Genomic DNA, 14,043 nt, shown 5'->3' with positions numbered 1-14,043 from the left:
TGTTTTTGGATATCGGCAATCGGCTAAAAAAGTTTTTTAGATATCGGTATTTGCATCGGCATTTGAAAATCCCACATTGGTCGACCGCTACTGTGCACTGTATTTGATCTTATTTATTGATCTTTGCTTTGCATGTAATGCCAAATCTACTAATTAATAAGATTTTTGTATTTTTTTTATGTCTGTACATTTTGTTCTGCAGCGTGTCTGTCACCAATTGCAAAACAAATGCCCACAAGTGACATCTAATAAAGTAGCTGAACGGAACATATTTGTATCAAGGTTGGCTGCATACCTGATTCCATTCTGCACCGCCTTGTTCATCATTCCCTGTGGATGAGTGGTCGTTTGGTGACTAGAAGACAAGTCTGGGGGAGATCTAATTGGAGGAGTTGGACAGCCTTCTGTTCGGTTGTCTGGATCAAAACTGGAGGGAAAAAAAGATAACTGTTTTAAACTTGCCTTCCGCTTGAGTCAAAAGGCTGCCATGATGAATCGACTAATCAACCCTGCTAATTGATTAGCAAATGAATGGAAACCTGAGAGACCATCAAAATTGTACAAATATTCTTTTTTGATGAATATTCACTTTTTCTCTAACTATTATTGTTATTTTAGAAAATTAATCTATTTACTTTTCTTGTTATTTTCACAAAAAAATGAATTTTAAAAAAAAAAAGGAAAAATCTAAATATTCTGCCGTTACAGTGATCACTCATTTTTTTGTGGTTAATGGGGACCAGAACCTGCCGCGATAAGTGAAAAACCGTGAAGTAACGCAATGCATTTTTTTGTGTTCAATATATTTATTCAGATTTAGCATTGGAAAGAGATACTGTACATATAAAACATGTTTTTTTCTTCACTTTTATCCCCAAAGTATAATTTTAAAAAAAAAAAAGTCTTTTAAGCGCTTCGAATGTAACAACTGTAGGTTATAGTTTTAAACAAGAATAAAGTAGACAAATGCTTGTGTTTATTAAATGCTTCATTGAGTCCACTCAAATCCGCTCAAGCTGCTCACTTAGACACAATGAGTTGCCACAGCAACTGCATAGCAAGTTAATGTTTGTCGCATGCGGCGCTTTGATGCTAAGGCTTCAAGACATCTGGGGCAAGATCAAGCTTTAAACATCTGTCAATCACCGTTAACTTAAATAAGCAACTCTAGTGCACTGCCTGATCAACAAAGAGCATGGAGTAGGAGGGAGGGAGAGTGAGACTACGTGATTGGTTTGGGACAGCTCATCTGTATTTATCTTATTTTTTTCTAATTGAAAAAAAAAAAAAATATGCGATGAACTGACGGTTCAGTTTTACAGTTTTAAGCGCAAAGTAGCGAGGGATCACTGTAATCAGCAATACATATTTTTGTAACTTACAAAAGAAAAATAACAGTAAACATTCTGATTTATGGAGTCCCTGATGAAAGCTAATTTTATTTTTGTTTTGGTTGGTCAAAATAAGATTTTGCAAACATCTGCTTTGACTAGTATTACTAGTAATACCAGTATTAAGTATTCATAGTCCAGCTTTTGATCACGGCGGCCCTACGCAAGAGTATTTTGATTGATTTTAGCAATAACTGAACTTTTGAAGGAGGCAGCAGCAGCAGCAGAAGGCAAATTGGTTAATAATTAAAAGACAAGTCCACCTCTTGTCCATGGGGAGGCTGTACTCATCACCATTCCAGGCAATAGCATGAGGAGGAGAAAGAGCATCTCCCCAACTAACGGCAGTATGCTTTGGAGTCTTGATGGCCCGTGGTCCTTTCTTTTGATTTTGACTACCTGAAAAAATCAGAAGACGCGTCAAAGTTGGCCTCTTTAGCTTTACGGCTTTGAAAAGCTACCTGAGCTGCTGTTGCTACCCCTGTCTGAGCCTCCTATATTGTGTTCTGGGAAGATTTTGTGATGGACTAAACCTTCATTTCCTTGTGGAACATCTGAAGAAAGAGTCATATTAAAACGTCTCACTGCTTCATTTACGTACCCGCTCTGTCGCATTGGATCCAATTTTACCTTTATTGAGAATGTTTCGCTCTATGATATTGTACTGCATCTGCGTGGCCATCTCTTTCGGTAGCGGAGGAGGGTTCGGAGGCTGATTCCAGCAAGGCATTTCCATAGTCTCCAACGTATGAGCCTTGTTTTTAATACTGGCCTGAATGAGTTGGGTGGTCGCGTAGGGGATGGGTTCGTACGGATCGGATGAATCTCCTCCTGGACTTGCGTAGCCCAAGTTGGAATTGCTGAATGTTTTGATCTCGTGGAGCTTGTCGCCAATGTTCACATCTGTATAAATAGGGGTCTCCGAGCAGAGCTGGCCCCCGCGTTTGTCCTCCGGGTGCTTTCCGTAGTTAGCGATGCAGTCGGCTAAAGAAGATGTATCAAAACACCACGGCGCTTATTTCGTGCATTCCGCATCGTAGGTCAGAGAGCTGACATGCGCTAACCTGGTCGGCTGTACGTTGTCATGTTACTGTCAGTGGTGCCGTTGCCATTATTACAGCAGTTGATGCTGCAGTCCTTATGATTGGCACATGCATTTGGCCAATTATCTGGCAGCCACAGCTGGTTCAGAGGTTCTCCCATGCCGAGAAGGCCGGATCTGCAACAAAGAGGGCCGTCAATCAAAAAACTGCAGTAGTCTTCATATGGCTTAAATTGGCACGCGGACTTCAATAGATAGACATCGCCTCCTAGTGTTCAAGCAATGCATCTGCAGTACAACTCCAAAAAGAAACAAAATACAGTGTAACTTGCCTGCCAGCCCCACACACAGATTCTCCTCTCTGATACGCAACTGCAAAAGAAAGTGGAAAACAATCATTGCTGACAAGCTGTCTCAAACAGTTCCGGGAGCAAAGACGAACTACTGCAAGTAGGAAAAGTACAGCTTTGACTCAAATTTTTGTCTGACAAGCATGACATCCTGAATCATTTAAACGCCTCATTTGAATGTGCCACATATCCATTTCGTTTAACTTGTTTTAAGGTGACAATTTGTTCTCCAGCAAACAGTCACGAGCTTCGTACAAAACCTCAAAAAGCAAAAAAGCTATTCTTGCATTCTTACAAATGTAACCATTTCCTTTACGTTGTATTGTTGTAGCCTTTGTATTGCAACAGCTTTTCATAGCAACATTTGAAAAATAAACATTTCGCTTGCATATTTTAACAACGAGAACTTTAAATAAATTTTGGGATGAACTAAAATAAAGATTGGTGGGCCAGGCATCGGTGACCTCTGACCTCACATGCAATCATTTCCACAGACACACTGTTGTAACTTCAATTGGGAGACGACATAACTCCAAACTGAAGTCATAGTAGCGTGCTGTTGTAATATTTTTGGTAACACCATAAAAGCTGTCACCTTGTGACAAAATATTGGAAACATCGCGTGAGTCATACAGTAAAAGAAAATGGCTACATTTCAGAAAATAGTGTATTTAGTTCTCCAAAGTAGCGATCGTGCAAGAAAATGTATAATTAGTCAAAAGTTACATCAAAAAATAATGTACTGATAAGTATGTAGTTCATTGGAGGAAGCCCTGCTTTAGCGCTGCAACGATTAATCCATTAACATTAATAATTTGATTAGAAAAAGCCTCAAATCAAATTTTGTATTCATTTAATTAGTGTTGTTGTACTGGTTTGTTTTGGAAGTGTTTGCATTTAGTTTTTTTTTTATTTGCGTGGATACACTGCCCTCCAGTGGCAACAATATGACATAACTCATCCAACATGGCCGGATGAAGCTGCTCTCTGTTAATAACGACGCAAAGTTGTACGTTTTGTTTAAGCTAATGTTTTTTTTTTTTATGTAGTTGTGATTTAGAAGTATATTTAGATTTTTTTTTTTTTGTGGGAATAAGTGTTTGTTGAGAATAGGCCTGTCACGATTACAAATTTTAGTAGGCGATATACAGTTGTGGTCAAAAGTTTACATACACTTGTGAAGAACATAATGTTTGCAGTTATTTCTACAACTGATTTTTCTCTGATAGAGTGATTGGAACAGATACTTCTTTGTCACAGAAAACATTCATGAAGTTTGGTTCTTTTATGACTTTATTATGGGTGAACAGAAAAAAGTGATCAAATCTGCTGGGTCAAAAATATACATACAGCAGCGCTAATATTTGGTAACATGTCCCTTGGCCATTTTCACTTCAATCAGGCGCTTTCGGTAGCCATCCACGAGCTTCTGGCTGAATCTTTGACCACTCCTCTTGACAGAATTGGTGCAGTTCGGTTAAATTTGATGGCTTTCCGACATGGACTTGTTTCTTCAGCATTGTCCACAAGTTCTCAATGGGGTTTAAGTCAGGCCATTCGAAAACCTTAATTCTAGCCTGATTTAGCCATTCCATGACCACTTTTGATGTGTGTTTGGGGTCATTGTCCTGTTGGAACACCCAACTGCGCCCAAGACCCAATCTTCGGGCTGATGACGTTAGGTTGTCTTGAAGAATTTCAAGGAAATCCTCCTTCTTCATTATCCCATTTACTCTCTGTAAAGCACGAGTTCCATTGGTAGCAAAACAGCCCCACAGCATAATACTACCACCACCGTGCTTGACGGTAGGCATGGTGTACTTGGGGTTAAAGGCCTCACCTTTTTGCCTCCAAACATATTGCTGGGCATTGTGGCCAAACAGCTCGATTTTTGTTTCGTCTGACCACAGAACTTTCCTCCAGAAGGTCTTATCTTTGTCCATGTGATCAGCAGCAAACTTCAGTCGAGCCTTAAGGTGCCGCTTTTGGAGCAAGGGCTTCCTTCTTGCATGGCAGCCTCTCAGTCCATGGAGATGCAAAACACGCTTGACTGTGGACACTGACACCTGTGTTCCAGCAGCTTCTAATTCTTGGCAGATCTGCTTTTTGGAGATTCTCGGTTGAATCTTCACCCTCCTGGCCAATTTTCTCTCAGCAGCAGGTGATAGCTAGCGTTTTCTTCCTGATCGTGGCAGTGACAAAACAGTGCCATGCACTTTATACTTACAAACAATTGTTTGCACTGTTGCTTGCGGGACCTGCAGCTGCTTTGAAATGGCTCCAAGTGACTTTCCTGACTTGTTCAAGTCAATGATTCTCTTTTTCAGATCCATGTATGTATATTTTTGACCCATCAGATTTGATCACTTTTTCTGTTAACCTATAATAAAGTCATAAAAGAACCAAACTTCATGAATGTTTTTTGTGACAAAGAAGTATCTGTTTCAATCACTCTATCGGAGAAAAATCAGAGTTGTAGAAATAACTGGAAACTCAAGAGAGCCATGACATTATGTTCTTCACAAGTGTATGTAAACTTTTGACCACAACTGTATATTGGCTCATAATTATTGCCGATATGCGATATTATTGCCTGTTTTTTTCCAGCCTATTCAACCATGAATATAGTGACAATTACATCCTAATAAATAACCGATTCAAATGCACTAAATTGTTATTCTTAAATAAAACAAACTATATTAAAATTTATTAAATACAAAAAAAAAACACACACACAATGCATAATGAGTCATTTTAAAGCTAGTAAGGTGCAGAATATGAAATAGGTGAGAAACCCAATGTCATTTTTGTTGTCTACCAATTAGAGCCCACTAAAAGTAAAGTAAAATTTGATCCAAAACTACTGTCATCTTATCCTGCAAAGTGTGCCAAATTATTATATTTTATTACATCATATTATCATTGCCAGTCAGATTTTTCATAATGGGTGTCATTTTAAATTTATTCTTGGTATAGAATCTGGAGTATATGCGATTGCCTCCAGAAATTTGAACATGACGTGCTTTTGTTTTAAAATGTCCACCGGAAGTACGTTTGCTAAGCCACTAACTGTAAGCTTTACACGTAGTAAAAACAAACAAAAACAAAGTGCACTTTTCTTTCGTCATGCATGTTGTATCAGTAGTTTTTTTTCTCTTTTGTTCGCATCGCTTGCAAATTCTTTAATCCGCCAAGTTTTCAGGTTTGAAGTGTTACCCTTTAACCGCAATTTTGCATTGTGGAGAAGACTGTCAATGTTTTATAGCAGGCTAAAGTGGTCAGTACGTTGTCTTTTTTCAATTAGCCTCAATGTAGCAATGCTAACGTTGTACAATGTTTAATACAGATGTGTTTCCTTATTTTGTATGTCTGTACTTTCATTCTACGGCATGTCTATGGCCGATAAACATCTGTGAAATCTACTGGAGTCTCTTATGGAATCAACATGCACGTGTGCCGAGTGTACGCAGCACACGCACGCACAAATGTATGTACGCACGCACGTGGGAACAAATCGCAGCCGGGAAAATTACGGCTCTCAATTTTATTTACCGTGCGATAATTTGACTTATTGCATATTGCGACAGGCTTTGTTAAGAGCATTGTAAAGAAAAAGAAAAAAATCTGCAATTAAGCTAGCAGACTTTTACTATGCAAGTTAGCCAATTGTTCTTTAGTTGTACTTCCATCCTCATTTAGTTAAAAAAAATTTTTTTTTTTTTTACACTGTTAGAGGCTAAGCTCAGGTATTTTATTTTTTGCATGCAAAGTGCAATTCTGCACCGTTTGAAAAAAACACTCGGGAATTTTGATTTTGTACTCGCATTTAATGCATTTTTGAAAGTGCAGTATTAGCAAGCCTTTGATTTAAAACTCCTAATATTTATGTATGAATAGATAAATTGAAATGAATGTCTTAATAGTTTAGGGGGAAAAAACAGATTGACAGATTGACACACTCCAAGTAATCATGTTGTACTTGCCTGTTGGTGTAAAGGTAAAAGATGGCACTGTATGGACAGAAAGACAAAATAATGAATAAGGCAAGCAATAATATTTGCTACTTATCCTTTGATGCATTGATTGCCCACCATAGTGATGCATCGTCCTCTAAATGGAAGATTGAAAAAAAGCAGCCTATCGATCATCCGTATCTATCTGAGGCATGTGAAAAGGTTAATCGGAGAAGGAGGGAAATTTAACTGCAAAGGTAATGGCAGGTTGACAGGCCCGTGTGCTTAAACACAGCAGTGAGAAAAGGACATTAAAATATCTAAAGGTCAGCCTTTAACTGTCCGTGTTGCGTGCAAACAGCAGCTCAACTCACTGCTTCCATTGACGGCAATCGACGTCTTATCCATTTGGCTAGCGATTAGGGATGAACGATTACATGAATGTCTGTATCTGTTCAACCTTCTCAATCAGCTGTACTAGGAGGGGTGGGGCCTAAATCGGAAGTGGGTGTGATTTTGTCGGAAACGGGGTTGGCGTCGGGGCTCGCATTGGTACTTTATTTAGTGTGACATTGAATGGATTGATCAAAAGTTGATTTAAAAAAAAAACCTTTGGCAGAACACTTCAATTAGATACATAACTTAAAAATAAATAAAGTAAAAATAAATGAATAAATAAATAAAATAAAGTTAAAAAATACCTGTTTTTGGTAACTAAAAATGAGCAATATTTACAATTTATAAAATCAGATCATGAATATTTTTTGGATCTTGATTTCAGTATTTTTAATCAATATTGACAGAACAGTCTGAGTATTGAGATTCAGTGTTTTTGATCACCAAATCAGGAAAGGAAGTATTGGAGGTCGTTGACAATAAAGGAAGATCACAGACCTTTTCGAATGCCGGTGTATGAACTGCTGAGACCTCTCCTCTTCTTGCGGTGACGGTAAAGCCACACGCTGAAAATCATGAGGACGCACCAGCAGGTGGCGCCAATGCCCGCAATAAATGCCGGCTGCTTCACCACGTCAGAAATGTGTGTCAATGTGTCCTTTCCCTCACTCAGATTCATCATCTGACCGGCTGAGTCTAAAGCAACACAGAGGTCAGACATGAGATAAAATCCACAGTCGGCGGATTATTGTCCCACATTTAATGAAATGAGCCTTACCTAACTCAAAGAACTTGACCTTGCTCTTGACCCCGGGTCCGGCAGCATTGCTCGCCGCCACCTCCACACTGTAGCGAATCCCGGGCGCGAGCCCCGGAACTAGAACCGAAAAAGTATAGCCGTCCACGGACTGGTTCACGTGATAGCGACTCTCATTTGCCAGGCACCAGATCTGTCAAACGCAAGGTGAAGATTGCCTTAGGGACGGAACCGACAGACCCGAGTGACACTTAAAAGATGCGCTTTAGAATTATAAGCGTGACTGCAGGGTAGTCATGGGCCGGTATTCCTTACATACCTTGTATTCCTGAATGACGGTAGCCTCCTCTAGGACCGTAGGCGCTTTCCACGAGACGAGGATTGCAGTGCTATTGGTGTCGCTCTTTGTAACCGTAACCTCCCGGGGTGCTTGCCTCGGTGCTACAACGGAGGTACGCATACAGATATGGAACTGCTCAACAGATACAGTTTATGTTGAGAACAATAGTATCTAAATAAATGTCCTTTGTGATTTGAAATAGCTCTGATGGTGTCATCTTACATTTGCTAAAGCAGGGGTGTCAAGCTCTTTTAAATCTTAGAGTTCATTAGAGCTGGGCGATATGGGCCAAGTACTTAAATTGAGCAGATTTACCTCAATAACGATAAATGACGACAAATTCCCTCAAGCGGACTGTTAAATAATTTGAAAATCTGAGTCAATGCGTGAAATACAAATGAACCGTTTCTCGTTGATTTATTTACCAGCTTTCAATTTGACATACATTGGGGAGAACAAGTATTTGATACACTGCCGATTTTGCTGGTTTTCCCACTTGCAAGTCATGTAGAGGTCTGTCATTTGTATCATACGTTCTCTTCACCTGTGAGGGACGGAATCTAATACAAAAATCCAGAAAATCACATTGTATCATTTTTAAATAATAAATTTGTATTTAACTGCATGAAATAAGTATTTGATACATTACCAACTAGTAAATATTTCGGCTCTTAGTTCTTTTTTAAGAACCCCTCCTGTTCTCCACTCATTACCGGAAGTAACTGCACCTGTTTGAACTTGTTACCTGTTTAAAAGACACTTGTTCACATGCTCAAACAAACAAACAAACTCCAACCTCTCCACAATGGCCAAGACCAAAGAGCTGTGTAAGGACATCAGGGATAAAATAATAGACCTGCACAAGGCTGGGATGGGCTACAGGAAAATAAGCAAGCAGCTTGGTTAGAAGGTAACAACTGTTGGAGCGATTATTAGAAAATGGAAGAAGTTCAAGTTGACTGTCAATCTGCCTCGTTCTGGGGCTCCGTGCAAGATCTCACCTCGTGGGGCATCACTGATCATGAGGAAGGTGAGGGATCAGCCCAGAACTACACGGCAGAACCTGGTCAATGACCTGAAGAGAGCTGGAACCACAGTCTCGAAGAAAACCATCGGAAACACATTACGCCGTCATGGATTAAAATCCTACAGCGCACGCCAGGTCCCGCTGCTGAAGCCAGTGCATGTCCAGACATGTCTGACGTTTGCCACTGACCATCTGGATGATCCAGAGGAGCAACAGGAGAAGGTCATGTGGTCGGATGAGTCCAAAATTGAACTTTTTGGTCTAAATTCGGATCGTCGTGTTTGGAGGAAAAAGAAGGATGAGTACAACCCCAAGAGCACCATCCCAACTGTGAAAAATGGAGGAGGAAACATCATTTTTTGGGGCTGCTTCTCTGCCAAGGGTACAGGACGACTGCACCGTATTGAGGAGAGGATGGATGGGGCTATGTATCGCCAGATCTTGGCTGACAACCTCCTTCCTTCAGTGAGAGCCCTGAAGATGGGTCGTGGCTGGGTCTTCCAGCATGACAACGACCCAAAGCACACAGCCAAGGCAACTAAAGAGTGGCTCCGTAAGAAGCATCTTAAGGTCCTGGAGTGGCCTAGCCAGTCACCAGATCTGAACCCCATAGAAAATCTATGGAGGGAGCTGAAAGTCCGTGTTGCCCGGCAGCAGCCCCTGCTGCCGTGTGTGCAAACCTTGTCAAGGACTACAAGAAACGTTTGGTATCTGTAATAGCAAACAAAGGTTTCTGTACCAAATATTAAGTTCGATTTTTGTGATGTATCAAATACTTATTTCATGCAATTAAATGGAAATTTATCATTTAAAAATCATCCAACGTGATTTTCTGTTTTTTTGTATTAGATTCTGTCCCTCACAGTTGAAGAGAACTTATGATACAAATTACAGACCTCTACATGCTTTGCAAGTTGGAAAACCAGCAAAATCGGCATTGTATCAAATACTTGTTCTCCCCACTGTATTTAACAGTTGTACATTCATTGTAAACATTAAGTATTCTTTTAAACAATAAAGATTCAAGTATTAATATTTAAAAAGGCTTGTACGACTTGAACAATGTACAGCATTGTAAATATTGCTATGGCCACTGTGCAAAAATGTCACTGTAACACAAATGACTAACAGCAAGAGGGGCTTGAGCAGTACACTTCAAAGTTATTGTTAATGGCTGCTGTGACATGATCACTCAACACTAGAGGTAGGAATCTTGGGGCACCTAGCGATTCGATTATGACTCAGAGGCTACGATTCGATTATCAATCGATTATTGATGCCCCCCCCGCCCCGAGTCCCGAATACTCGAGTCCCCATTCGGTATCAGCAGCTTTAAACTACATTCAATTCATTTAATGTTGTGACTCATTCGTTAAAGTTGTTAAAATTGCTCCTGTTATTCCATAATTTCCCTTCTGTCTACTTTTGACATGTCAAGTTTTAAAACCGTTTCATCATTTAAAGATAGATTCAAGTCAAGATTTTGCCAATTTAGGAGTATTTTAGATAAAAAGTTACCGTATTGGCCCGAATATAAGACGGCCCTGATTATAAGACGACCCCCTCTTTTTCAAGACTCAAGTTTGAAAAAAGACTTTTTGAACACCAAATTAAATTTTATACAGAAAATAAATATAGTACATCCGAAACAAATGATTATAACAATATATTTGAGAGAAAAAGAATGTTATTTTGCCTCATTCAAATCTTAATATCTGAACATTTAAATATGTCAACTAAAGTGCAATCACATACGTAAATGAACGGTGAATTCTGGTATTTGAAATGTAACTAAACCAATCTATTTTGATAAAACAACAAAATTGCAATAACTGCATTAACCATCAAAATGAAGTCTAACTGTAACTAAGTCTTGAAACAAATCTGAATAAGGAAAAACATTGCAATAACATAATGCAAACTGGTTAAACTAAAAAGAGTAGCGGAGATCTGTCGTGACAGAACATCGCTTCAATGATATCTGACGCCATCTGGCGTCGTGAATGGGTATAATGTCTAGACCGCGAATATAAGACTACCCCCCCTTTTTCAGTCTTATTTCAATGCAAAAAACACTGTCTTATATTCCGGCCAATACGGTAATTAGGTTTGCTACAACAGAGCCTTCGAGAGCAGTCTACTGCTTTAAGATGCCGGCTGTTTACTAATGCCGGCAAGTCTGTCGTTTCGCATCTAGTTTTCTATACATGTTCTAACGCCGCCGTCATCTGTCATTTCGCTTCTGGTTCTACATTTATGTGATATCTACCATAACATTACGTGGCCGTATGTTTGTAGCAACTAGCAACTGGCTTGTTTGTAGCGGCTGTCGGCCACAGTCAGGTATCATTATTTTTGTTGTTGTTTTTTTTTTATCTAGCGGCATGAGTTGAACATGATATCTACTCTCGGTCCATTCCTCATTGCGTCCCAAAGACCGCGCTGACTTTGTTTTTGTTCCGCTTTACCTGGTATAATTCAATGATAGGAATTTGGATGTTTGTGAATCGTTCTTGAATCTTTCACGTCCGAGACGCGAATAATCTAAGAATCACAAATTTCGCACCCATTTACTCAACACAAGTGTTTACTTCAAGGTTTCAGGTTTCTTTTCAGAACATTTTCTGAAATAAACACACGCAACCACACACCCACACACACAAATGATGCTATAGTGCCCTAACTCTTATGACAGTGAAACGTAAGATTTTATAATGGCGGTAATGACACAGAATAAAGCAAGCACATACAGAAAAATAGCTGTGGCCATTAAACGGTCATATTATAGGCTACACTGTTGGATTATACTTGATGCTGAATGCTGAGCAAATCTATTGTAAAATGAACCACCATAAAAGCTATCAGAGAAGTCACACACACTCAGATACATATAAAAGAACCTGACATACTGATTGCTAGGTGTCGTCCGTGCCCAAAGCACTGCTCCTGCATCCACTATTTATGAAATCTACGGTTTTACGGCGCCAATGTCAAAAGCATATGATTTATTATTTACATTGTACAGTATGAATGAGCTACAACATGCTTGTCAGGCAGACCAAACACGTGGGCCAGATCGGATCCGCTTCCGGCCCGCGGGCTGTACATTTCACACCTTTGTGGGATATTTTTTGATGCAGCCGCTTTATTGATCGCAAAAGATGCAAGTTAGAGATTTCCAGTCAAGTGATAATCGATTGAAACTTATTCTACTGCAAACAAAAATGGAAAAATTTACCTTCTTCCAATGTTCTGATGACCTTCACGTCACTGTCGGCTCCCTGGAATTCGTCAAAAAAGGGCCGCACTTTGAATTCGTAGATGACGCCTCTCTTGAGCTGACCGATCACCACTCCGTCCTTATGTGGGGCACGTACATCCAGGATGCTCCACTGACCCTCGGGTTGGCCGTGTTCGGCCGAGGGCCTGTACAACAGCTTGTAGCCTTGGATGTACAATGAGTGCTGCTCGACCTGGTGCCAAAAGAAAATCATTGCCACTTCTCAAAAATCCAAATAATAAGCATCTCCATTATTCTTTATGTAGGATGATCTCATCTTGACTGAGGCGTTTTAAGTGATGAAGTCAACGGCTGCTGTTGACGACAACAGATGATCGTTCCTTAATGAAAGCCAATGAGATTAACTGCACAAAGGCAAAATCTCTTTCACCGACTTGTTAACTTGATTTTCGCGGCCATATTTAAAACAGCAAGGTAAAACAATGAGGTTTTCATTTTTGCCCGCCGCATTTGATTTTTCCTTTTGGAGGAACTATCACTGAATGATACCCGCAAATGTAACCATGGTAACTGAAGATCAAAAGAATTCAAGAACAGCTGTAAGTCTCCATTCAAGCTGACATTAACTTCCTTCAATCTACTGTTATTTTTGGATTCGCTTATTCGCCGCCAATCTTCCCACTTGGAATGGATTGGACATCGAGCGCCTTCAATGGCAGCCAACGAGGAAAATGCAAATATATTTCCTCCATTACCATCAAGAGTAGTGCAAAATCAAATACAATTAAAAATAAAGCTTTGGAATTAAATGTCATATCTGGATACAAGATATTCCTGTGGTATTCATACTTTTGACACCCTACCAAAGAATCAGCTTGTAACAATACATATACAGGTAGTCCCTGTGTTACGAACGAGTTCCCGAATTTCCGCGTAAATCATAATTAACCCTTTATGTACCCTAAATACCCCCTAAATCTCAAAACAACTTTCCAAAAACGTGTATTAGACATCATTGTACTGTCTGCTCCAAGACGTTGGAGCAAAATCCTAACTAGACAGCAAGCTAAGCTATAATCTTTCCCCTGTCACCTGGCTGCACCACGTGACTACTCTGTTGTACGATACCACCTCAAGCTTAACTTCATTACGATATTAATGAATTGAAAGAATGTTTGTGTCATGTTTGTCCTCCTAGAGAAACCATATTAAAACAAACAAAAAAAATCCCTCCCCCATCTTTTTCCATTTTCAAAAATCAAAAAGCTCCAGGGAGCCACAAACGCAGCGCTATAGAGCCGCGGGTTGCAGACTCCCATCGTAGTCCTTCTTTTTCTTTGATTTGGCCCTGATACGTACTACATTACCACAACAATAACAGTCCTTCTGTCAACGGACCCATTTCGAGGAGTAGGGGGAAAATTCTAATAGCCGTGTAAAGAGTTTTACAAGTTTTGGTGAGAATGTGAATAGTTTTTTATAACTGTTTCGCGAACTATAGTTCCACACAAAAGCACATCGAGGTACCATTAACTTAGCAAGTAGT

General features: G+C 39.7%; 1 protein-coding gene across 7 annotated transcripts in view; it reads right to left on the bottom strand.

Moving 5' to 3' along the window:
- LOC130906265 (roundabout homolog 1-like) overlaps positions 1 to 14,043 on the bottom strand; it is a 192,989-nt gene that overhangs the window by 9,726 nt on the left and 169,220 nt on the right. For all 7 annotated transcript variants that reach the window (XM_057820395.1, XM_057820393.1, XM_057820394.1 and 4 more), the window contains 11 exons: positions 12,495 to 12,729; positions 8,209 to 8,330; positions 7,911 to 8,082; positions 7,631 to 7,828; positions 6,767 to 6,793; positions 2,766 to 2,805; positions 2,456 to 2,610; positions 2,022 to 2,375; positions 1,853 to 1,945; positions 1,655 to 1,790; positions 296 to 427 (listed from right to left, as the gene is read on the bottom strand). In XM_057820395.1, the coding sequence (XP_057676378.1) occupies positions 296 to 427; positions 1,655 to 1,790; positions 1,853 to 1,945; positions 2,022 to 2,375; positions 2,456 to 2,610; positions 2,766 to 2,805; positions 6,767 to 6,793; positions 7,631 to 7,828; positions 7,911 to 8,082; positions 8,209 to 8,330; positions 12,495 to 12,729 (1,664 nt within the window). The remainder of the gene's footprint in view (positions 1 to 295; positions 428 to 1,654; positions 1,791 to 1,852; positions 1,946 to 2,021; positions 2,376 to 2,455; positions 2,611 to 2,765; positions 2,806 to 6,766; positions 6,794 to 7,630; positions 7,829 to 7,910; positions 8,083 to 8,208; positions 8,331 to 12,494; positions 12,730 to 14,043) is intronic.

This window comes from Corythoichthys intestinalis, chromosome 18 (genome assembly GCF_030265065.1).
Source record: "Corythoichthys intestinalis isolate RoL2023-P3 chromosome 18, ASM3026506v1, whole genome shotgun sequence".
NCBI lineage: Eukaryota > Metazoa > Chordata > Actinopteri > Syngnathiformes > Syngnathidae > Corythoichthys > Corythoichthys intestinalis.
Note: the sequence above shows the minus strand (reverse complement) of the source record. Positions and strands in the feature narration are given on the sequence as shown.